Source organism: Ranitomeya variabilis, chromosome 3 (assembly GCF_051348905.1).
Source record: "Ranitomeya variabilis isolate aRanVar5 chromosome 3, aRanVar5.hap1, whole genome shotgun sequence".
Taxonomy (NCBI): domain Eukaryota; kingdom Metazoa; phylum Chordata; class Amphibia; order Anura; family Dendrobatidae; genus Ranitomeya; species Ranitomeya variabilis.
In genome coordinates, this window is record NC_135234.1 from 72,189,686 (window position 1) to 72,215,780 (window position 26,095).

At 45.8% G+C, this 26,095-nt stretch overlaps 1 protein-coding gene across 2 annotated transcripts in view; it reads left to right on the forward strand.

The window, feature by feature from the left end:
* TBC1D23 (TBC1 domain family member 23) overlaps positions 1–25,838 on the forward strand; it is a 38,272-nt gene extending 12,434 nt beyond the window's left edge. The window contains exons 5-19 of one of the 2 annotated variants that reach the window (XM_077294139.1): positions 1,501–1,624; positions 4,034–4,158; positions 4,240–4,286; positions 12,688–12,791; positions 12,872–12,988; positions 15,202–15,294; positions 15,378–15,548; positions 19,431–19,473; positions 19,545–19,654; positions 19,803–19,945; positions 21,525–21,569; positions 23,063–23,151; positions 24,047–24,182; positions 24,271–24,465; positions 25,665–25,838. In XM_077294139.1, coding sequence (XP_077150254.1) covers positions 1,501–1,624; positions 4,034–4,158; positions 4,240–4,286; positions 12,688–12,791; positions 12,872–12,988; positions 15,202–15,294; positions 15,378–15,548; positions 19,431–19,473; positions 19,545–19,654; positions 19,803–19,945; positions 21,525–21,569; positions 23,063–23,151; positions 24,047–24,182; positions 24,271–24,465; positions 25,665–25,746 — 1,624 coding nt within the window. In that variant the 3' untranslated portion in view covers positions 25,747–25,838. The remainder of the gene's footprint in view (positions 1–1,500; positions 1,625–4,033; positions 4,159–4,239; positions 4,287–12,687; positions 12,792–12,871; positions 12,989–15,201; positions 15,295–15,377; positions 15,549–19,430; positions 19,474–19,544; positions 19,655–19,802; positions 19,946–21,524; positions 21,570–23,062; positions 23,152–24,046; positions 24,183–24,270; positions 24,466–25,664) is intronic. The other variant, XM_077294140.1, reaches the window with a different exon arrangement.
* Positions 25,839–26,095: the final 257 nt, after the last annotated feature.

The following is a 26,095-nucleotide window of genomic DNA, read 5'->3' on the forward strand; positions in this document are numbered from 1 at the left end:
ATCTCTAAAAGGGCTAAAGTTACAGATGACACATGTCCTTAGTATTTTAGGCAAAAAAAAAAGGGTCGTTTTTTTTTTACATTTTTAATATTACAAAAAAGAAATGGGTTGAAGCAAAAGTTTGGGCACCCTTGGAGATTTGTGTACTCAGCTTTCACCAAGGCTTCAGACCTTAATTAGCATGTTGGGGTTATGGTTTGGTCCGTATCATCGTTAGGAAAGGCCAGGTGATGCAAGTTTCTCAGCTGTATAAAAACCCAGCCTCCTCAACCTTGTGCCAAAATCAGCAGCCATGGGTTCTTCTAAGGACTCTGAAAATGAAAATGATGGAATCCCTCAAATCAGGAGAAGGCTATAAAAAGATATTAAAGTGTTTTCAAGTTTCCCTTTAGTTAGTTTGAAATGTAATTAAGAAATGGCAGAAAATAGGAACAGTGGAGGTCAAGATAAGGTCTGGAAGACCAAGCAAAATTTTAGTGAGGCAAATCTGAACCACTACTTCATTGCAAAAGACGATCAGAAAGATTTAGCAGACTCTGAAGTTGTGGTACTTTGTTCTACTATTAAGAGACACCTGCACAAATATAGCTTTAATAGAAGAGTCACCAGAAGAAAACCACTAATTAAAATGCGTCCTGATGTTGAATTTTATTTTAAGAAATACGCAAAAGAACATTTACCTCAAAAGACGCAAGCTGAAGGTTTTACAATGGCCCTCACAGTCTCCTGATCTTAACTTTACTGAAAATCTGTGTCTAGACCACAAAATAGCAGTGCATGGAAGGCGACCCAGGAATCTCACAGAACTGGAAACATTTTCCAAGGAACAATGGATGAAAATCCCTCAAACAAGAATTGCAACACACTTGTCTGGCTACAAAAAAGCATTTACTAGCTGTGATATTTGCAAAATAGGAGGCTACTAGTTACTAACCATGCAAGGTGCGCAAACTTTTGCATCAGCCCATTTTTCCTTTTTGTAGTTTTGAAAAAGGTAAAAGATTAAATTAAATGTCATCTTTAACTCTAGCCCTGTTAGAGATAGAGATATATATATATATATATATATATATATATATATATATATATATATATATATATATATATATATATATATATATATATATATATATATTTATTTTCCCCATGCTGGCAAATGTGGTGGTCCCAACAATTGTGCCCCCACTGATTGAACCTTTATCAGCGACCCAGTGTGTAAGGGAAGGGATGGCTCTTTGAATTGGAGAAGCTTCAGTGTTTCTTAGCATAGCGGCCCGTTCTCTTATCATGCTGAACCCCAACCCATCAGTCATGTCCAGGACAAACCAAAACCTGATCAACTTTCTTCAAAGTTTACTACCTGTAGATTGAAGAGGCTGTCCTCTAATCAGACAACCCCTTCTAAACTATTTTATTCCTCGTTGTAAAATAAAAGTAACAGGTGCTCGCCTCCTGCGCAGCACGACAATCTCATATTGACATTTTATTATTTTTTTTTAGGGATTGTTACAAGAAAGGAAAACCATTCCATTTATTCCGGCTTCTTCTGCAGTATCATGAGCCCGAGCTCTGCTCTTTCCTAGATACAAAGAAGATCACTCCAGATCATTATGCACTTAATTGGGTAACTATTGGGCTTTACTATTGTGCTTAAGGAGACTTGCCATGATTTTGTTGAATGTAGTCTGTAGTTTAAGCCTTCATACTGGTGCTGAAAAGTTTGTGAACCCTTCTGAATTTTCCATATTTCTGCCTAAATTTGTCAGATTTTCACACAAGTTCTAAAAGTAGATAAAGAGCGAAATAAGACAAATGAGTGAAGACTATTAGAGCTTAGTCTTTTTTTTTAATTAAGATGATCCATTATCACATGTCTGTGAGTGGCAAAAGTATGTGACCCTTTGCTCTGTGTGATCCCCTTGTGTAGCAATAACTGGTCCGGCCCATCGGCTTGTAGGACTTGTAGCCCATTCCTCCCTACAGAACCGCTTCAGCTGTTATGTTGGTGGTTTCTCCCTGAACTGTTCTCTTCAGATCCATCCACAACATTTCTGTACAATTAAGGCCACCAGGACTTTGACTTTGCCGTTCCAAAACCTTAACTTGGTTCCTCTTTACCCATTTTGTAGAATGACTTTGGTGTTTTTAGTCTCGGTCTTGCTGCATGAGCCACGTTGTCTTTAGATTCAGCTCATGGACAGATGTCCTGACATTTGCTTTTAGATTTTGCTGATAAAATTCAATAATCATTGTTCTATGATTGATGGCCACCGTCCTGGCCCAGATAGTATGGGGTTTCTATGCTGTAATTAGTGTTTTTGTTGCTCCAAACCGAAAACTCCTCATTTAAACACAAAAATCTCTGTTGTGCTTTCATCCATCCAGTAGCCCCTTGGCTTACAAGGTGACACTTAGCAAACTGCAGATAGCAGCAATGTTTTTTTTCCTTTGGAGAGCAGTGGCTTTCTCCCTGCAGTCCTGCCATGCACACCATTGTTGTTCAGTGTCACATTGATGGGGAACACATGGACATTGACTTTTCGTACCAAGCACAGGCGCTCAGTGCACCCTTGGTGTAGCCAAACGGTTCAGTGCTCCTTCCCACCTACTTGTTTGTTTCATCTATCGCCACACTTTCTGGCTTTATAAAGCCAATCAAAATCAGCAGCATTCATTCCCCCCTGCTAGCTGAGATGTAGCAGAGGCAATTGAGTGTCGCCAGTGTTTGTTTAGCTTAATTAGCTCTTTACATGCTGCAATGAAAAGGACCTCAGCAAGGATATAGTGAAAAAGTAGTAGTTCCTCCCTCTTATCTCCCCATTGGCTTACCGCAGTGTCATCGCAGAAAGCTATGCTATAGCAACTGGACACCTAAGTATGACCTTTAGGTCTGCCACAGACCAAAGCCTAAAAAGTGTAAGGCTAGGTTCACATTGCGTTAGGGCAATCCGTTTAGCGCTAGCGGATTGCGCTAACGCAATGTATTTGTAGGGGCCGCGTTTAGGGGTCGCGCTAACGTCCCCGCTCTCTCAGATCCCCGATCTGCGAGAGCGGGGAACGGACCTCGGGCGCGCCGCGGACGCTGCAAGCAGCGTCCGAGGCGCGCTACAAAAGAACGGCACATCGCTAGCGCGAGCCGAAAAAGGCACGCGCTAGCGATGCGCTTCAGGCAGAAACAACATTGCTGTCAATGGGTGCGCTAACGGACCCGTTGCACGGCGTTAATTGCGATATTTTCGCCGTGCAACGCTGTCCGTTAGCGACCACCCACTAACGCAATGTGAACCTAGCCTAATGCTGAGAGACTGGGTATTGCCTATGTAGTATAAAATATTAGCACTGCGATCAGGAGATCTTGTGTCCAAGTTCCCATGTGAGACCAAAAAAAAAAATGTGTAAAGTTTTAAAGGAGCATCGAAATCCAAAATGTCTGGAGGCACCAGAAACTTCTCATAGAGATAAAATATAACTTTTATTCTGTTTTTAAAAGCATATGGCAGTGGTTATAAGTGAGGTAGATCGAAAAAACGTCGTTTCGGCCATAATGGGCCTTTTTCAAGCCAAAATTACAAGTTTCAAAAAAGCCAGTAATTCCAGGGGTCATTCCGAGCCTGCACGGTGTGTTGTGTGAGAAACACCTGCTGGACTCTGTAAAGTTTTGAAGGGGTTGTCCTCTACTCAGAAACACCTTTTCAATCTGAGCGTTTACCCCGATTTAAAAAAATAAAAAGATCTTCTGCTAACTTCTCGTGCCGGTGCAGTTTTAGCGTCGTCGGGGCTCTTTCTTGGGGCTGACGTGAGGTGGTTACGTCATATAAACCCTGCCCCCGATCTATGCCGGCTTCACCGTCCCCGCCTTCAGACGGTTTTCATCTATTTCATAAATGCAGGGCCTATGTTCAGAAATGAGTGTCCGGTCCCGGCATACTTGCTCTGCGGCCTACTTGCTCTGCGGCCTACTTGCTCTGCGGCCTACTTGCTCAGCGGCCTACTTGCTCTGCAGCTGACGGTCTCCCCATTTGTGCTTTCTCAGTTTGGAAGCCTGTTCGCGTCCCACTGCTCAGTTGACGTCACACAGGCGATTTGGGATAGTTATTTACAGCAGGCAGATCCATTCTTCATGTACTTCTTGATGCTGATCATGCTCGTCAATGTAAAGTGAGTACGTGGGGGAGGGGAATTCCAGCGGCTCCATATCAACATTGATCTTACACTAATGGCTTTTATCTCTATTTTCAGAGAGGTTGTGCTGTCAGAAGAAATGGAGTCTAAAGAAGAACTTATAAGTAAGACACTGAGCGCGTTGGAAAGGATCATATTATTTGGTTAATTCAGTGATCAAAATCCAGAGGCTAATACAGTCAGAAAATGTAACAGAAATAAAACACTAAAGATGCCAGGATGGTTGAGAAGCTGAGAGGGATTTTTGGGTAGGCCATATAATGTGATTAATGGGAGACGGATTCTCGGCCACCAGTACCTGGTCCACGTCAGCTTCAGACGTCATGTAGTGGCTGCGCCTGGTGCTGCAGAGCATTAGAACTACGGCCTATTCATGTACATCGCAAACAAGCGGTCATATCATTAAGTGCAGACTCTAAAGCCGGCCATACACATTAGATGGCTGTCGATCAATCATCATCTGAACCGACTCTTCCCATGCACCTGATTGTTTGGCCTACTGTTCCTTTGTTCTCTATGGGAAAACTGACCTTAATATGTAGATTTGTATTAATATTTTACACACACACGATTTTTGCAAGTTTTCCCACCTACAAAAAATGGAGAGGTCTGTAATATTTATCGTAGGTACACTTCAACTGTGAGAGACAGAATCTAAAAATAAAGACCAGAAAATCACACTGTATGATTTTTAAGTACTTAAATTGCATTTTAGTGCATGAAATAAGTATTTGATCACCTACCAACCAGCAAGAATTCTGGCTCTCTCAGACCTGTTAGTTTTACTTTAAGGGTACCGTCACACAGTGCAATTTTGATCGCTACGACGGTACGATTCGTGACGTTCTAGCGATATCGTTACGATATCGCTGTGTCTGACACGCAGCAGCGATCAGGGATCCTGCTGAGAATCGTACGTCGTAGCAGATCGTTTGGAACTTTCTTTCGTCGCTTGATCACCCGCTGACATCGCTGGATCGTTGTGTGTGACAGCGATCCAGCGATGCGTTCGCTGGTAACCAGGGTAAACATCGGGCAGGGCCGCGCTTAGTAACCCGATGTTTACCGTGGTTACCAGCGTAAAAGTAAAAAAAAAAAACCGTACATGCTCACCATCTGATGTCCGTCCGGTCCCTTGCCGTCCGCTTCCCGCTCTGACTGTCTGCTGGCCGGAAAGTGAGAGCAGATCACAGCGGTGACGTCACCGCTGCACTCTGCTCTCACTGTACGGCCGGATCTGTCAGCAGGAAGCGGACGGCAAGGGACCGGACGGACATCAGATGGTGAGCATGTACGGTTTTTTTTTTTTACTTTTACGCTGGTAACCACGGTAAACATCGGGTTACTAAGCGCGACCCTGCGCTTAGTTACCCGATGTTTACCCTGGTTACCCGGGGACTTCGGCATCGCTCCAGCGCCGTGATTGCAACGTGTGACCGCAGTCTACGACGCTGGAGCGATAATCATACGATCGCTGCGACGTCACGGATCGTGCCGTCGTAGCGATCAAAATTGCACTGTGTGACGGTACCCTAAGAAGCCCTCCTAATCTGCACTAATTACTTGTATTAATTACACCTGTGTGAACTCGTTACCTGTATAAAAGACACCGGTCCACACACTGTCACACTCCATCCTTTCTACCATGGCCAAGACCAAAGAGCTGTCTAAGGACACAGGGGACAAAATTGTAGACCTGCACAAAGCTGGGATGGACTGCAGGACAATAGGCAAGCAGCTTGGTGAGAAGGCAACAATTGTTGGCGCAATTATTAGAAAATGGAAGAAATAAAAGATGACTGTCAATCTTCTTCAGTCTGAGGCTCCATGCAAGATCTCGCCTTGTGGGGAAAGAATGATTTTGAAAAAGATTAGGAACCAGCCCAGAACTCTTCAGGAGGAGCTGGTCAATGACCTGAAGAGAGCTGGGACCACAGCCTTAAACATTACTGTTAGTAACACATTATGGCATCATGGATTAATATCCTGCAGGGCACGCAAGGTCCTCCCCCTCACACCAGCACATGGCCAGGCCTGTTTGAAGTTCACCAATGACCATCTGGATGATTCAGAAGAGGCATGGGGGAAGGTCATGTGGTCAGATGAGACCAAAACACCGGATTACGTACCGGTAATGCTCTTTTATAGAGCCACGACAGCACCCACTTGAGAGAGGGGATCCGCCCCTAGGAACAGGAAACCCTATGGAGAGATAAAAGGGGCGGTCCCCCTCGCTCCCACAGTTGGGTTACAGAGATTGCGAGGAACCGCCCACCAGATTTAGTAGGCAATTTGATTTCATAATTTATCATTAGTTAACTTAGTATGGCTAACTACAAGAACCAAACACCCTTAATCGTGCTTTTATAAAAATAACTTAATAGGGTGGGAAGTAAAGGGGTGCTGTCGTGGCTCTATAAAAGAGCATTACCGGTACGTAATCCGGTGTTTTCTCTTCGCCACGACAGCACCCACTTGAGAGACTTTTCAGAGATAGTCATTTGGGAGGGATCACAGTGTTAAGAACTGATCTACCAAAGGACAGGTCAGATGAAGAAGACAAATCCAATCTAATAGTGATTATAGAATGTAGTAGGAGAAGCCCAGGTTGTGGCCTTACATATCAGTTCTATTGGAACTTCCGCTCGCTCGGCCCAGGATGATGCTATCGCCCGAGTGGAATGTGCTTTTACAGTCTCAGGCGGGTTCTCCCCTTTGGATGAATAGGCCAGACATATTGCATCCCGAATCCACCGAGATAAGGTACCCTTCGTGATTCCATCTCCTTTCCTATGGCCCTGGAAGGAAATAAAGAGAGCCCTGCTCTTCCTCCAGGCGCTAGTTCTGTCTAAATAGGCTAATATGGCTCTCCTCACATCTAATGTGTGGTATTTTGTTCTTCCTGATTCATAGGGTTATCATAGAAGGAGGGAAGAAAAATTTCTTGTGACCTATGGAATTTAGTACATACTTTGGGCAAGTAGGAAGGGTCTGTTTTTAGGACAATTCTATCTGGAAAAATAGACATAAATGGTGGATCTATCGATAATGCCTGTATGTCGCTTACTCTTCTGGCTGATACCAAAGCAACAAGAAGAGCTGTCTTGATGGAGACATGTTTTATGTGAGCTGAATGTAGTGGCTCAAAGGGGTGGTCTGTTAGAGCTTCGAGGACCAAATTAACATCCCAAGGTGGTACATGGGGAATTTGGACTGTCTCTGACCTTTGACAAGCTGCGATAAACCTGGCTACCCACCTGTCACCTGCAATATCGTGACCATATAAAGCACCAAGCGCAGAAATATGTACTTTTAAGGTACTGACTGCCAGACCCAAATCGCGCCCTTTTTGAAGAAATTCTAGGACCATAGGGATATGAATTTCGTTTGATAGTGCTGTCGGGTAGAGGTTTAAAAAATTTTTCCACACTCTCACATAAATGGATGTGGTGGATTTTTTCCTACTTAGTAGCAGAGTGTCAATTACTTTGTTAGAAAATCCTCTCATCTTTAGCAGCTGCCTCTCAAATGCCAGGCTGTCAACCGCAGTCCCTTCACCTGAGGGTGGTTGAAGGGGCCTTGATAGAGAAGATCCTGATCCTCCGGAAGGATCCATGGGTCTGAGATTGACATGGCTCTCAGCCAGGAAAACCATGGCCTCTTGGGCCAAAATGGAGCTATTAAGATCACATGAGCTCTGTCTTCCCTTATCTTTCTGATCACTGTTGGAAGAAGTATTAATGGGGGAAAGGCATATGCTTTCTGGAATGTCCATGGGACTTGCAGAGCATCGAAGATATCTGGATTGTCGGATCGGAACAATGAAGCGAACCTTTTGACTTGTCTGTTTCGTCTCGTCGCAAAGAGGTCTATCTCGGGAGTGCCCCATTTTTTGACTATCATTAAAAAGATACGTCGGCTGAGAACCCACTCTCCTTGGCGGAGAGTGTGGCGGCTGAGGAAATCCGCTTTTGGATTGTCGACTCCTCTTACATGCAGTGCTGATAAGGATAGGAGGTGCTCCTCTGCTATGGATAGAATGTCGCCGGCTATAGACATGAGAGCTTCTGATCTTGTTCCCCCTTGTGCCACTGCAGTCATGTTGTCTGAAAGGATTCTTGTATGCTTTCCGTGTAGCTGTGGAAGAAATTTACATATGGCATGATAGATAGCCTTCAGTTCTTTTTTATTAGAAGAATCGTTCGATTCTTCAAGAGACCACAGACCTTGAACTATTTGATCTCCTAAGTGTGCTCCCCAACCACTAGGACTGGCATCGGTAAAGATTGTTCTTGAAGGTTCAACCACCCAGGGAACCCCACTGGTGAAATGACTCTGATCTAACCACCAGGTAAGAGAATTTAACACGTCTGTTGGTAAAGATAACCGACTATCTAATTGGCCCTGTAACCTCTCTTCTTCTTGTAGAATTTTATACTGTAATTTTCTACTATGGTATTGAGCCCATGGGACAGCCGGGATACATGATGTGAAGGAACCAAGAAGAGACATCCCTTCTCTTAGGGAGATTAGGGGGTTATTAATCACCGAATGTACTTTGTTTATAATCGTTATCTGTTTAGAGTCGGGAAGAAAGCATCTCTGACTAGTAGAATCTAGAATAAGTCCCAGGAATGTTTGACGAGTTGTGGGGGATAATCTGGATTTTTCCCAGTTTACTAACCACCCCAATTCCTGCAGGGACGAAATTGTATGAAGTACTCGCTGATGGAATTGGGAAAAGGAGTTACCCACTATCAAAAGGTCATCTAAATATGGTATTACAAGTGTGTCTTTTAATCTCAAATATGACATTACTTCCGACATTAATTTTGTGAAGACTCTCGGGGCTATCGACAGTCCAAAGGGCATTGCTGTATACTGATAATGCCTTACTTGACCTCCCATCATAACTGCCACCCGAAGATATTGCTGATGTTCGATGAAGATTGGTAGATGATAATACGCATCTTTAAGGTCAAGCACTGCCATAAAGCAATGGGGAAAAAGAAGCTTAATGGTTGATCGTATAGATTCCATTTTAAAGGTTTGGTTTTCTAAGAAGACGTTTAGTCTCTTCAGGTTAATTATTGTTCTAAACGATCCGTCTGGTTTCGGAATCAAAAATAAAGGGGAATAAAAACCCCTTCCTTTTTGATGAAAAGGTACTTCCACTAGTACGCCTTTGGACAGGAGATTTGTTATTTCTTGTTCCAAGGCCTCTTGTTGTGATTGAGACCTTAAGGAAGTCAATAAGAATGAGTCCGGAAAGACTCGGGCAAACTTTAATTTTAGACCCGTAGATATAAGGCTAGTTGCCCACGGATTGGAAGTTATTGTCAGCCATTGTGATGAGAAGGAAGACAACCTACCACCAACGGGTAGATCTGTCCTAACTGGGTTTATCCTCAGGTTTGAATGGACGTTTCCCAAAAAACGCTCCTTTTTGTTTAAAATCTTTATTAGCCCAGCGGTCTTGGTTTTTATAGTCCTTTCTCCTATTAAAGATGGGCTTTCGGAACGCTCTCCTGTAGGATGGAAGATAAGAGTTATTGGGGAACCCCTTCTTCCTCTCACCCGCTTTAGTTAGTATTTCGTCTAACTTAGTACCAAATAGGTACTCACCCTGGCATGGAAGACCACATAATTTAGATTTTGTTTGGGGATCTCCTTTCCACCCCTTTAGCCATAAGGCTCGACGAGCTGCGTTAGTCAGACCTGCCGATTTGGCCGCTAGTCGTATGGAATCAGCTGAGGAATCCGCTAAAAAGGCTGTAGCTCCCCTAATTAACGGCATGGAAGAGAGTAATCTATCTCGGGAAAGGCCGCTTTTTAATCCTTCTTCTAAATCGTTCAACCAGACAAGCATGGACCTGGCAGTGCATGTGGCTGATATAGCCGGCCTGAAGGCTCCCGTACAGGACTCCCATGCTCTTTTTAGGAGGGTATCCGCCTTCCGGTCCAGCGGGTCTTGCAAGGAACCGGAATCTTCCACGGGTAGCAAAGATTTCCTAGAAGTGGAGGCCACTGCTGCATCCACCTTCGGGGCTTTTAACCATATGGAGAAATCTTCATCATTAAAGGGATAGCGTCTTTTTGACGAAGACGGTAATCCTCTTTGTCCCTGGCTTTCCCACTCCTTTTTTACTACATTCTTTATTGCTGGAATTACAGGAAAGGAAGGTTTTTTCTTCTCTGACAGGCCTGCAAACATCACGTCCTGTGGGGTTTTAGGGGTTTTCGTGTCCTCAATACCCATGGTGTTACAAACTGATCTTACTAAATTATCGATACTGTCTGTGGGAAAGCATGTATCTCGCTCATCATCTGAGGAAATGATATTTCGGGAACCATCCGAATCTTTATCCTCAATGTCAGAGGACTGCTCAGACCTAGGGGAGTTATATTTTTTCCTACTCTCGGGAATTTTTTCTGAGCTTCGGAAGGCCCGCAATTCTTCTCTAATCATACTCCTTATATCTTCCGACCTTACTGAAGATTCCTCACGTAAGGTGGATTCGATGCAAGGCTGGCACAGCTTCTTTAAATAATTATCGGGGAGCGGCTGAGAGCATAAAGCACATTGTATGTGTTTGGTTTTCCCCGTTCTTTTTGCCTAAGGAATATAGACAAAGAGGGGGAGTATAATCAGCCTAAGAAGGGTACAGACACACACTCACCCAGTGAGGTTGTTGTTACAATACCGGCTGATGAGGAGGAGACGGAAGCACAGATGGAACCGACCGGCCTGATTTTTTGCTGGCGTTCTTAGAAGAAGATCTGCGGCTGCTGCTTGTGTGGCTGCCAGGTGTAATAGCGGTGACTTCAGATGAAGCCATCGCCGGGTCCGGCGGAGATGCCATGATGGACGCCGGAGGATCAGTGCCGGCGTCCTTTTGTAATGGGGGCCGCCATCTTGCTTCCTGCCGCACCCGGAAGTGACCACTACATCCGGGTCGCGGCTCTGCTGTATGCGCCTGCGCCTCCACCAGCTTCAGCGCAGGCGCCGTCCCTCCTGACTCACCCCGGAAGTTCGCAATACTGCTTCCGGGGGACAATACACCGGACCCACGCTGCCTGCGCACCATACGAGATGGCGCCGCAGGATCACCTTACCCCAGCGAGTCGGTCCCTGCAGGTCCGCTGGGTGGATCTTCGTGAGCCAGGCGACTCCCCGGACCCGGCCTCACGGAACCTGCCAGCAGAGGGGGGAAACTGTCATAGGACCCCCGACGCTGCTTCCAGCTTCTGGAGCCCTTGCCGTCCCATAAAGGTAAACTGCGCAAGCGGCATCCAGGCTGGGTATCCTCTTCTCTCCAAGCGTCTCCCGTAGGAACAGGAAACCAACTGTGGGAGCGAGGGGGACCGCCCCTTTTATCTCTCCATAGGGTTTCCTGTTCCTAGGGGCGGATCCCCTCTCTCAAGTGGGTGCTGTCGTGGCGAAGAGAAAATAGAACTTTTTGGTATCAATTCCACTTGCTGTGTTTGGAGAAAGAAGGATGAGTACAACTCCTAGAACACCGTCCCAGCCGTGAAACATGGTGGGGGAAGCATCAGACTTTGGGGTGCTTTAGAGAGGGGACAGGACAACTGCACCGTATTGAAGGGACGATGGATGAGGTCATGTATCACAGGCTTTTGGCCAACAACCTCTATCAGTTAGACCATTTAAGATTGGTTGTGAATGGGTCTTCCAGCATGAAAATGACCCGAAACACACAGCCAGGGCAACTAAGTGGCTCTGCAAGAAGGATTTCAAGGTCCCGAAGCGGCCCAGCCAGTCTCCAGATCTGAACCCAATAGAAAATCTTTGGCTGGAGCTGAAACTCAATGTGGCCCAGAGAAAGCCCGGAAACATGAAAGATGTGGAGAAGATCCGTATGGAGCAGTGGGCCAAAATCCCTGCCGCTGTGTGTGCAAACTTGGTCAAGACCTACAGGAAACGTCTGACCTCTGTAATTGCAAACAAAGGTTTCTGCACCAAATAATAAGTTCTGTTTTTCTATTGTATCAAACACTTATTTCATGCAATAAAATGCAAATGAATTATGTAAGAATCATACAATGTGGTTTTCTGTTTGTTTTTTTCTTAGACTCTGTCTCTCAGTTGAAGTGTACCTACGATAAAAATTACACATCTCTCTATTCTTTGTAGGGGGGAAAACTTGCAAAATCGTCAATGTATCAAATACTTATTTTCCCCATTGTGTGTGTTTTTTTTTCTTTCCCCCAAACAATAGTCTAGGTGTGGGATATACGTGAGCTGCATTGATGTTACACAATCGCCTGTCTGACCGCACCAATTCAGTTCATTATAAACGCTCCGTAAAACTGCTGAGATGTCATAACGTTGTTTTGTGTGTGGATTTTTTTTCTGTCATTTGAGAACATCGTTGTTATCGTCTATTTAACAAAAGGGGTCTGAAATGGTCTGGCCATGGAGATGCTTACTGTGACATGTAATAACTAGAAGTTTCCTTTTAAATCCATGTTGATTTGTTGTAGAGTTTCTGGAAAGTCCCCCCACAAATCTTGATGTAGCGGACATTGAAGATCTGTTCAGCTTAGCCCATCATTACTATAGTAAGACTCCAGCTTCTTTCCGCAAGGTAAGTTCTTCACATAGACTAGCTAATAATCAGAAGTGCCAGTCTGTAAACATGCTTGTGATTTCCTCTATGTATCACAGGACAACCAGAATTTGTTCGGCAGCAGCTTGATTGCTCTTAAGGACGACTCTGATCTCAGTCAGGCGCTTTGTTTGGCAATTTCTGTATCAGAAATTCTGCAAGCAAATCAGCAAGAGGTGAGTAAGTGCTATTGATTCCTGCACGTAGGATTCACAGTGGGGGCCTCAAGCTGACGAAAAGTGATCTCCGCCACCTCTGCCAGAAGAGACCTGTCTGGTGTACAAATGAAGATTGGCCAAGCCTCCAGCTCCAGAAAGACGTATCTGTAACGCATAGATAGAAGAATACTATCCATAGTAGATAACTTACAGAACGCCGGGGCCCTCAGTGATATTAAGAACGCGGCTCTCCAGACCTAGGAACCGAGCTTTGAAAGTTCTCATCTTGAGTGGTCAGGAGGTGCACCTGCTCGACCTCTGCTCCTACGTTGTGCATGGGAATTCCGCAGAGAGACGAGCCCAGCACTCCACTATTTGCTGCAGTCCCATAGTCAATGACTGGCGCTCAGATGGAGTATGTATACTTCTGCTCCATACGTTGTGCTTGGGAATGCCGCAGAGAGACGAGCACAGCGCTCCACTATTTGCTGCAGTCCCATAGTCAATGACTGGCGCTCAGATGGAGCATGTATACTTCTGCTCCATACATTGTGCTTGGGAATGCCACAGAGAGAAGAGCCCAGCACTCCACTATTTGCTGCAGTCCCATAGTCAATGATTGGCGCTCAGATGGAGCATGTATACCTCTGCTCCATACGTTGTGCTTGGGAATGCCGCAGAGAGACGAGCACAGAAACTCCACTATTTGCTGCAGTCCCATAGTCAATGACTTGTGCTCAGATGGAGCATGTATACTTCTGCTCCATACAACTCAGGGCTGCAGAACTGGTACTAGAGCGCCTATATCGTGGTGTTGGACGGTCCCAGCAGCGAGACTCCCAGTGACCCATAAGTTATTCCACATCTTTACAATAGCACTTTTAGATGACCATGTAATTCTGACATAATGAAGGCTTCTTTGTGGCTTTTATTTTTTTTATTGCTTTTCTATTTTGCTGAACCATAGAGCAACTTTTAGTAAGGGTACCCAAGGTATATTCAAGCGTATTTTTTTTATTCTGTATTAATAAATATATTATTGAAGTGATGTGGGCATCGATAATAAATTAGACTTACTCGTATTTTTTGGACTATAAGACGCACTTTTTTCCCTCCAAATTTGGGAGGAAAGTGTGGGTGCGTCTTATAGTCCGGATATAGCATGTGGGGAGGGGGGCAGCAGGGAGTGGGATCGCACTGTTATCCCACTTCAGGATGTCCCCGCTGCCCGGAATCAGCTGCTGGGGAAAGCACATGGCCCCGCTGATTAAGTGCAGTGAATATTTATGAGCGGCTCCCCGCCCACCGATCAGCTGAGCGGTGAGCCGGGAGCAGCAAATGAATACTGCACTTAATCAGGGACACACAGGGCTTCCTCAGCGCTGATTCCTTCAGCAGCTAAGGAGATTTGTGTGTCCTGGGGAGCAGGAGGCAGTAGCAGGGGCCAGGAGATCGCTGCCTACCTGCCTGGACGCTGAGTGTTGTGCACAATCAGGACCTGTGATGATGTCAGGAGTGGGCGGGCTGGAGCATCACATGGCAGCTCAGAGCCCTCCCTCTTCCTGACATCATCATAGGTCCTTCAGACTCCCCAATAGAATCTGCAGGCTTCCTCTTATAACCTGTGCTGTGCTGTGGAGAGGCAACAAGAGGGAGGGTTCTGTGTGTGTGCAGCCATGGGATGCTTGTACCTCACCACAGTGGCTGGCTGCCACAATTAAGAGGTTAGTCTACAACACACAATAAAGCACTCTGCCACTCCTGTGGTTATCTATAACTCCCAGCATGTCATAGGATCTGCAGGACATGCTGGGAGTTATAGTTCTCCCATGGGATTTTAAAGCAGCACTCCAGTGCTATTTTGCAGTGCTGGAGTGGTGCTTTCACTATAAGCCCTGTGCCCCCATTCTTATACTCACCCTCCAGCGTCTTCATATAGCACTGGTCCTGCAGCTTCCAACATAATAACATACTATTATATATAATAACACCACATATAATAGTATGTTGTTATTTATGTTATTAAATATTTTACCACATTTTTTTTGCTTCAAATATTTTTTTTCCCTATTTTCCACCTCTAAAACCTGGGTGCGCCTTATAGTCCGGTGCGTCTTATAGTCCGCGAAATACGGTATTTAAGGAAATCCCCAGTGAAGCATTTTCTTACTAATGGGTGACTGTGAGCTAACCCCCTGTTGTCGGCACTTTGCCTTCTCTTGCCCTTGTAGGATGGAGTGCGGTTCTTTGTGGTAGACTGCCGGCCCGCGGAGCAGTACAATTCTGGCCATCTCTCCACAGCGTTCCATTTAGACTCTGACTTGGTATGTAGTAAGGACAGATGACGAGGCTCTGCTGTTAGTGCGGTTATATCTGCAGTATGGAGTCATAGACCTTTGTGTGACAGATGCTGCAGAATCCCGGAGAGTTTGCGCTGTCCGTGAAGTCTCTTTTGGAAGCGCAGAAGCAGTCCATCGAGTCCGGCTCCGTGGCCGGAGGAGAACACTTGTGCTTCATGGGCAGTGGCAGGGAAGAAGAAGACATGTACATGAATATGGTTCTGGCCCATTTCTTACAGGTTTGATCTCTTTACTTTTTATGATGTAAGCAACCTTGGTTGAACGTTTCTGCTTCTTTTTTTTTTTTTCACCAATTTATGGGGGGCCTCAGCACCTAGACCCCACAAATTAAAACTTCTGATTTTGTTTTTATGACATATCAAGTCGTCTTAAAGTACAGTTACTCTTATCTGTGTAATATGATTATCGTGACTTTGCATAAATCAATAGTGCAGTCCAATTTAAGAAACATTGGAACAGAAAAAGGTAATTCTTTCTCCACTTATGAGCCCCTTCCTCACTTCCCTCTTCCATTTTGAATTCACCATACACTCTGAAAAACAGTAGAAATCCAACATGGTTAAATAATATGGACTTCCAGCACAGTAAGGTATCAGATGACAGCTGCTTATTGAAGTTTATAGAAGGGGAAGGAGGCAAGGAGAGAGTAGTGATAGGCACAGACGCCATCAAACCCATTCTGCTACTTTTTAGTAAGTTTTTATTTCACATTAGAGTTTGATGCACAGCTACACTGCTCAGTACTGCTGCATAACTTCCTGCATTCTGTTGTTGCTCCATCTGATAAAGCACTACACAGAGACAGGAGAGTGGGATTTCCTATATATGTGTGTGAACTGTCTGTAGGAGACGACATAGCAGCTAGTGTCCACCCGAAAGAATGGAGAGAGCGCTAGGGTCCACCCAATAGAATAGAGAGTGCTAGTGTCCACCTGATAGAATAGAGAGCGCTAGTGTAAACCCGAAAGAATGGAGAGCGCGCTAGTGTCCACCCAATAGAATAGAGAGCGCGCTAGTGTCCACCCAATAGAATAGAGAGCGCGCTAATGTCCACCCGATAGAATAGAGATCGCTAGTGTCCACCCAATAGAATAGAGAGCGTGCTAGTGTCCACCTGATATAATAGAGAGCGCTAGTGTCCACCCAATAGAATAGAGAGTGCGCTAGTGTCCACACGATATAATAGAGAGCGCTAGTGTCCACACGATATAATAGAGAGCGCTAGTGTCCACCCAATAGAAGAGAGAGCACGCTAGTGTCCACCCGATAGTATAGAGAGCGCTAGTGTCCACCCGATAGTATAGAGAGAGCGCTAGTGTCCACCCGATAGAATAGAGAGCGTGCTAGTGTTCACCTGATAGAATAGAGAGAGCGCTAGTGTCCACCCAATAGAATAGAGAGAACTAGTGTCCACCCGAAAGAATAGAGTGCTAGTGTCCACCCAATAGAATAGAGAGCGCGCTAGTGTCCACCCGATATAATAGAGAGAGCGCTAGTGTCCACCCGATAGAATAGAGCACGCTAGTGTCCACCCGATAGAATAGAAAGCACGCTAGTGTCCACCCGATAGACTAGAGAGCACTAGTGTCCACCCGATAGAATAGAAAGCACACTAGTGTCCACCCGATAGAATAGAGAGCGTGCTAGTGTCCACCCGATAGAATAGAAAGCACGCTAGTGTCCACCCGATAGAATAGAGCGCGCTAGTGTCCACCCGATAGAATAGAGAGCGCGCTAGTGTCCACCCGATATAATAGCGCTAGTGTCCACCCAATAGAATAGAGAGAGCGCTAGTGTCCACCCGATAGAATAGAGAGAGCGCTAGTATCCACCCGATAGAATAGAGAGCGCTAGTGTTCACCCGATAGAATAGAGAGCGCTAGTGTCCACCCAATAGAATAGAGAGCGTGCTAGTGTCCACCCGATATAATAGAGAGCGCTAGTGTCCACCCAATAGAATAGAGAGCGCGCTAGTGTCCACCCGATATAATAGAGAGAGCGCTAGTGTCCACCCGATAGAATAGAGCACGCTAGTGTCCACCCGATAGAATAGAGAGCGTGCTAGTGTCCACCCGATAGAATAGAAAGCACGCTAGTGTCCACCCGATAGACTAGAGAGCACTAGTGTCCACCCGATAGAATAGAAAGCACGCTAGTGTCCACCCGATAGAATAGAGAGCGTGCTAGTGTCCACCCGATAGAATAGAAAGCACGCTAGTGTCCACCCGATAGAATAGAGCGCGCTAGTGTCCACCCGATAGAATAGAGAGCACGCTAGTGTCCACCCGATATAATAGCGCTAGTGTCCGCCCAATAGAATAGAGAGAGCGCTAGTGTCCACCCGATAGAATAGAGAGAGCGCTAGTATCCACCCGATATAATAGAGAGCGCTAGTGTCCACCCAATAGAATAGAGAGTGCGCTAGTGTCCACCCGATAGAATAGAAAGCACGCTAGTGTCCACCCGATATAATAGAGAGCGCTAGTGTCCACCCAATAGAATAGAGAGTGCGCTAGTGTCCACACAATATAATAGAGAGCGCTAGTGTCCACCCGATAGAATAGAGTGCGCGCTAGTGTCCACCCGATAGAATAGAGAGAGCGCTAGTGTCCACCCGATAGAATGGAGAGAGCGCTAGTGTCCACCCGATAGAATAGAGAGAGCGCTAGTGTCCACCCGATAGAATAGAGAGAGCGCTAGTGTCCACCCGATAGAATAGAGAGAGTGCTAGTGTCCACCCGATGTAATAGAGAGCGCTAGTGTCCACCCAATAGAATAGAGAGTGCGCTAGTGTCCACACGATATAATAGAGAGCGCTAGTGTCCACCCGATAGAATAGAGTGCGCGCTAGTGTCCACCCGATAGAATAGAGTGCGCGCTAGTGTCCACCCGATAGAATAGAGTGCGCGCTAGTGTCCACCCGATAGAATAGAGAGAGCGCTAGTGTCCACCCGATAGAATAGAGAGAGCGCTAGTGTCCACCCTCCACCCGATAGAATAGAGAGAGCGCTAGTGTCCACCCGATAGAATAGAGAGAGCGCTAGTGTCCACCTGATAGAATAGAGAGAGCGCTAGTATCCACCCGATAGAATAGAGAGCGCTAGTGTTCACCCGATAGAATAGAGAGCGCTAGTGTTCACCCGATAGAATAGAGAGCGCTAGTGTCCACCCGGTAGAATAGAGAGAGCGCTAGTGTCCACCCGATAGAATAGAGAGCGCTAGTGTTCACCCGATAGAATAGAGAGCGCTAGTGTCCACCCGGTAGAATAGAGAGCGCTAGTGTCCACCCGATAGAATAGAGAGTGCTAGTGTCCACCCGGTAGAATAGAGAGCGCTAGTCTCCACCCGATAGAATAGAGAGCGCTAGTCTCCACCCGATAGAATAGAGAGCGCTAGTCTCCACCCGATAGAATAGAGAGCGCGCTAGTCTCCACCCGATAGAATAGAGAGCGTGCTAGTCTCCACCCGATAGAATAGAGAGCGCTAGTGTCCACCCGATAGAATAGAGAGCGCTAGTCTCCACCCGATAGAATAGAGAGCGCTAGTCTCCACCCGATAGAATAGAGAGCGCTAGTCTCCACCCGATAGAATAGAGAGAGCGCTAGTGTCCACCCGGTAGAATAGAGAGCGCTAGTGTCCACCCGGTAGAATAGAGAGAGCGCTAGTGTCCACCCGGTAGAATAGAGAGAGCGCTAGTGTCCACCCGGTAGAATAGAGAGAGCGCTAGTGTCCACCCGGTAGAATAGAGAGCGCGCTAGTGTCCACCCGATAGAATAGAGAGCGCGCTAGTGTCCACCCGATAGAATAGAGAGCGCGCTAGTCTCCAGCCGATAGAATAGAGAGAGCGCTAGTCTCCACCTGATAGAATAGAGAGAGCGCTAGTCTCCACCTGATAGAATAGAGAGAGCGCTAGTCGCCACCCGTTAGAATAGAGAGCGTCTGCAGACGGGAAGCCTGGCGACATGTAATGGCCGGTATGGAGTTGTTGATGTTCTGAGCTCTCACCTGAAGTGACAAGTGCAGTTTAAGTTGCTTGAAAATAGAATTAGAATATTAAAAGATGTATAAAAACGATTTGTTGTTTTTTTCTTGCTTAATAGAAAAACAAGGAATATATCAGTATTGCCAAAGGAGGGTTTATGGGTGAGTAAGGTTCTGCGGTGGGGTCTGTGCGGCGGTGGATGTTGGGGGTCACTCTGTGCTTCGCTCTTTAGTTCTGCAGCAGCACCTGGCTGACATTAATGCGGAAGGACCGGACTCCGGCTACGGACACTGGATTGTTAGCACATCGGGGTCTCGGAGCAGTGTGAGCTCCATCACAGATGTAAGTACCCCCGATAGCCTGATAGCCCCTCTCTGTCTCCCATAGGAAGCTATTCATGGAGTCCTGTATTCCTCCGTTACGAGCTCATTGTGAAGGGCTGATGGCTGAATGTTTTCCGTATAATCGGGTTTTGCCTCTGATTTTGCAGGGTGATGCTTCCAATGGCTATGGTGATGGAAAAGGGGTAAAGTCTTTAGTTAATAAAATGACTGTGGCTCTAAAAACCAAGTCTGTGAACGTGAAGGAGAAGGTCATCAGCTTCATTGAGAACACCTCCACCCCAGTAGATCGGTGAGTTACTTCTTCTTTTTTGCTTACAATGTATCCGTGGACTGATCCTTGCTTTATTACACATATTACACATTGTTTCTTAGTGTTACGCATCAGATATTATTCGCTTCTCATCTATCGAAGCCTTTTTATATACGATGTTATTATATTACTTACTCATAGAGTAATTAGTTAATTAGAGGGGGGCTCTGCGATCATTTGATGGCAGAGGGTCTGGCTTCTCTAACACCTTGTAATGCATTTATAGACTTGGGTTTGGTCTTATACAGCTGCTGTCTGCCGGGGATTGAGAACAGGTGACCCCCATCTTTTCTAGCACCTCTCCATTCATGGGATATGGTACCCTTCTCTTTTAGACAACTGGGCATAATTCATAATAGTATTGATGCCCGCAAAGAGGAGATGGGAAGCCCACCCATTTGTCTCACAAGACTGGGGCCGTATCTCAGCAATGGAGGGGCTCAGAGACAAAAGAAAAACGGCAGCAGATTGGGAACAGTGGCATATACATCAGATAAAAAAAAAACATATTTTTGGCAATAGCAGATAATCTTTTTTTAACTATGCGGGGATGAGCATGTACAATACCACTTAAAGGGGGTTTCCGGGACAATGTTGTTTTTACTTTGGGCCTAACAATCCGGTCGCTACCTCCCGGTTCTCTCTGGTGGCTGCTGAGAACAGTCACTGACCGCTCCTGCCGGCGATTCTGCTGCTACACGTCAGCAGAGCGGCTTTTCCTCTTATGGGCTGCTCTGTTGAAGGGGGGGGGGGACTTGCCGGCAACATGCTGATTGACAGCTGGCTCCATGCAGTTAGGCAGTGGGGAGCCGACTGTCAATCAGCATGCCATCAGCAGTCACTCCTCTTCAGCAGAGCGGAAGAGAAAGGGCTACTCTGTGGACCTGATGCCATCGGAATCTCTGGAAGGAGGCGTCTGTGACCGGAGTCGGCAGACATCAGTGGCACCGAGCAGAACAGGCAGGTAGTTAGTAGCTGCCTGCCTGTTAGTTCTTAGGCTCCATAGAAAACTTAAATTGGTCCCGGATAACCCTTGTAAGGATGCATTCACACATTTGTGAGTTTTTGGAAAATTTCAATCTGATTTATTTTTTTTTTCTTGTCGGACAGTAGTCTGACACATACTCCGAGCATGTCCTATTCTGATCCAATGTAGAGGACTAGGTCGTGCTCGGGGGTCTGCGTGCACACCAACATCAGCACAGGTGTGTGAATGCGCCTGCCGGAGATGTGCCGGGGTCCCAGCGATATCTATTCCCTACCTCTATAGCCCCCATGATCCTAGGAATGAAGGGGCTGCTGCGGCCCCCAGCGATCACCAAGTGATGGCTTCTCCTAGCTCTATGCCTTCACTTGCTGTGATGGAAATCTAGCTTTGTGACGTCCCGGAGTACAACCTGCGCGTATGATGGTTGTACACGGTGTGCTTGTCCCATTTATGTCTGTGGCCTTACTTGGGGTTGATCATCGGCCATGTTGTAGTGTCGGGTAATGTGTCCCATGACTGTTATTGATGTAACCCTTTTTGGTTTGTGTCCTGTGCCTCAATTTACTGTAGATTGACTTTCAATCTTCCCTGGCCAGAGAGGGCGAGTTTGGAGCGGTAAGCCGTAGTGAGCTGCGATTCCACCACCTCTTCTGTACTTCTAACACTGTAAGCATCAGTCACGCTGACCCGTGCCACAAGCCACGTCTCCCCAGCCGCCACCTTCTATGTCCACAGTCTATGGCCTAGAACTATAGGCCGATGAAGCCATTAGTGTCCTGTTCTATGAGCTTCGTCCTTATTGTGCTGCCCCCTTGTGGCCGGTCAGTGTCACTGATGCTTCTCTCACCATTACTGATGCGTAGAGGGACGCACTCGCCACCTTTCTCCTAACTGCACAAAAGCACTAATGTCCTCTTCCATCTGCAGCCGATCTGCTCTCTGTTCATAACATTTCACTGTAGAACAGTAGCTTATTATTGCTAACCATTTCCTCTGACATTTCTCCAGTAGGCGACCCCATTAGTGCCCATTACTGTTTTTTTTCCCCATTAGTGCCCATTAAATGCTGCAAAATATTTGACAATTGCTGTGTGCATAAATATTTTGTAAGCTTTCTGCCTGCTGCTGTTTCTTCATTTTTTGATAAATCTGTCATCCGGTAGCCATGTCGTTTGCTGATCTCCATGCCGTCCTCATAGGAAGCTCATTTACTCCAGACTTTTTTTTTTTTTGTTTCAGAGCATTGTTTGCCAAGGTTTTTACTGTCATCAAGTTGCTCAAGGACTTGTATAGAATTAGAGGAAGGGTCTGCTAGCCGATGACTGGTCTGGTAGTTCATCCCCATTGTTATGAATAGGACGGAGCCGTAAGATTAGACCCAACCCCAGGATAAGACGGGTCCCAATCCTAGACGACTCCTACAACCATGTTATGGTTTGTGAAAGAGTGATTGGTAGGAAAGCTATCTGAAGGGGCACCAACCAGCTCCAGGAACAATGATGTTCCCCCATCACCCCTGGAGAGGTCCCTGTTCTTTGGAGGACCCAGAGGTTGTCAGTCCATCACTCTCTGACATGGGTGAGGTTGTCAGACACCTTATAGTTGGAATATCCTGACCTTCCAGCGGGTCCTGGTGGATGTGTGTTGTATGGACTATGTACGTTCTATGGACAAAATTGCTGGGCGTCTTGTGATACATTTGTCCATATAGTGCAGTTCTTCTCATTCACGGACGTTCCTTCAGTGCAGCTACTTGGCCACCAGTGATCGATATGTTCCTTCGTCCTTTGGGAACTTCACTCTGCAGGAATCCGATTGTTTTCCTTACATTTTGACATAATGTTTTGTGTATAGAAGAGACAGAAAATACAGCGACTGCTTGTCAGGATGTTGGCGGCAGCGTTACCATCACTTACTTAGCAGTCAGGCTTCTGCGCTTGCATGGACCTTTACTAGTGACGTTTCCTGCAGTGTTTTCTGCCTAACAGAAGTCTTCTCTGCGGTGCCTCGCTCATCACACACAGCTCGTATCTCCTGCATGAGTCGACATCGTTGATTTTTTATTTTAGTTTTAATGAAATCCTCTTTTCTTGTCTGAATTCCTGCAGACACGTGAGCAGCAGCGACCGAGTGGGGAAGCCATACCGGGGGGTGAAACCAGTGTTTAGTATTGGGGATGAAGAAGAATACGACACAGGTAGGAAATAATATTTCTAAATGTATGTTTGTGCTGTCCGTCATGTGTAGCTTTTTAAAGGGGAAATCAGAGTTAGTGTCATTACAAAAATGTAATAATATAATAATAATTATATATATATATATATATATATATATATATATCACCAACATATTCCGCAGCGCTACAAACAGAAAAAATAAACTATATCCTGTGTTTCCATCTGTTCTCCTGTTCTATGATCCCGATTCATCAAAGCTTTCACACTAGAATTCTGGGGTAAAAGCTTTGGAAAGTCACAGAATTTTTCATGAAGTGCTCTGGCATTCCCTATGCCAGAAATCTCACTCCATCATCAGCCTGGAGTGAATTTTTTTTTTTTTCTCGTCAGACGCTTCAGATTCACGAAGAGTAGAGTAGAGCATGAATGTAAAATTCGGGGTACGTACCAGACAGTTGGTGTCCGGTTCTAAACTCCAAACACGGACTTCTCCCGAGAGAGCGGTCTTGATGAATTGGGACCAGCGTTTACAAGCGATCATGATAGCAGTAGTATGTTGGCCATTGGCAGCCAGTGATTGACTGCAGTGGTCAATTGTTGTCTGCTTGTAAAGAAAAACCACCGTAGAGTCAACGCAGGACCACCTACGAAAGATGATGGGAATGGTTCTTTTTTTCTTTTATTTGCAGTTGATTTTAAGTAAGTGACATATCGCTGGAATCAGGGTCTCTGTCTTCACATGACACTGCTCTCAGATTAGGTGGCAAAAACCTGGCGTTGGATTCCCTTTCAGTAGTGAAAACCTGTCCATATCACTGTGAACTCGCCACATCCTGGGATGGATGAAAATTCTCAGCGCTGATTACTTTTATTTCCGTTTTTGAATAATTTATAGGACTTAATTTATCCTTTCAGATGAGATTGACAGCGCCTCCATATCTGACGACGACCGCAAGGAAATCGTTAACATTCAGACCTGGATAAACAAGCCTGACATCAAACATCATTTCCCCTGTCACGAAGTTAAAGAAAATGGACATATGTTCCTCAGGTCTGTCACTGAGCCTCGGTAAGTTAATCCCCTGTTTCGGCAACGTAATGACTTTTCTTTTTCTTTTTTTCCATGTTTCTTTTTATAGCCACCTTTTGATAACCGCAACCCATATGTATTGTTTGCGGGAAATCCAGTCTAGAAAGGGATTTGCTTACATACAGTCACGACAGGCGCTCAGCTCAGTTGTCAAGATCACGTCGAAAAAGAAGCACCCCGAGCTGATCACGTTTAAGTATGGAAATAGCAGTGCCTCGGGCGTGGAAATATTAGCTGTGGAGCGGTAAGTGTCACATCATCTCCTAAAGGCCAGGGAGGATCTTTTCCGCCGTATCTGGTAACCTTCTATGTGTAGATTCGGCTTTTACCTGCATTACTGACATTATTGGGTGAATGCTTAAAAGGGAACTCCACCATATAAAGTGCCTCCGTCCATTTCCTGTGGCATTTCAGCTTCTTCTCATCGCATTAAAGCTATGTTCACACATTGTGGGTTTTTTAATGCAGATTTTCAGCTGCGTTTTACAGTACCAGCAAAGTCTGAGATTTCAGAAATCTCATGCACACAGCTTGTTTTTGTTGTCTTCAGTATTTTGTGCAATACCTAGGTTTTTTTTTTCAAAATGCAGCATGTGACTTCTTTCAGCGTTTTTCAACCATAGAAAGCAATGGATGGTGCAAAAACGCAGGTATCGGTTTTTGCTGTGTTTTTGGTGCCAAAGCTTGATGAAGAGACAAATGTACCCTGACAAAAACGCAGGAAAAAAATGCAGCAAAAACGAAGCAAAACCTGATTTATTTTTTTTAAGCAAGTTTCCTACTGCCAAGAGAGCAAGGTTTTGCCTGCGGGAAAAAACGCATCAAAAACGCATCGTGTGAACATAGCCTAAAGGGGCTGTGCAGCCTAAATTGTAATGTTCTGGGGGCATAGATGTGGTGAAAATAACAAAATCTGCCAAATTAACCTGTAGTCACCCGCGTGGATCCAGCACAAGCCTCTCCAATGGTCAGGGTTCTCTGGCTGCAGCATTCGGGGGACTAGAACGGTGCTTCATTGCGGACGGCCATTCCCAGTCCCCCTCCTATAACAAGGATCTGCGATTCCCCCAGAGTTTACATGTCCTCCTCTGAGAGGGAGGAATAAGCTACTGCCCAGACGAGCACCCTGAGGCCGATAATAAGGGATTATCCAGTAGTAGACGACCCTTATTTAGGGATCATGTACTTGCCAAAATCTTGCATGAGGATCTTGTCCACTCCATACAGTCTGTACAGGCTCCATTGCCGTACATCTAGAGGACGATGCCTCCATACCTACGGCACACCAAGCAAAACTTCAGCCTGAAATTGGGGGTCTGCAGAGGTATGGTCCACCTCGATGGCAGCCAGGTTAAGACTCTATAAAAGCCTGTTACAATACAGCCGTGTCTTGAGCCCTCGTATTCTTGTCTCACTCACCCTTTATGCATTTTTCCCACCCAGGTATTTAATTCCAAATGCAGGAGACGCAACCAAAGCCATTAAGCAACAGATCATTAAAGTCCTGGATGCTCTGGAGAGCTAACACCTCCCTGACATCACATGGGCCCCATGTCTGGGCAAGAAAAGACGTTTTCTATTTGTTGGCAAGATAATAAAATACTTTATTTAATTTTCTCCGGATTCTCTTTCATAGCACTCCCTTTTTGCATTCATTTAGTTTTTTTTTGTATACGATTACTGAACATTATTGGAAGTGAGGGGCAGAGGAGCGGGGGCGATACACGGACGGCGTCGGCCATCGCTCCACTGTCGGGAGTGACGATAAATGACCCTCGGAGGAGTCGCTAGAAGACGTGATGCTCTCCGCGATCAGACGTTGGGAATAAGGTCAGCACTCCTGGCCCTGATGCATCAGTATTTAGCGCTGACGG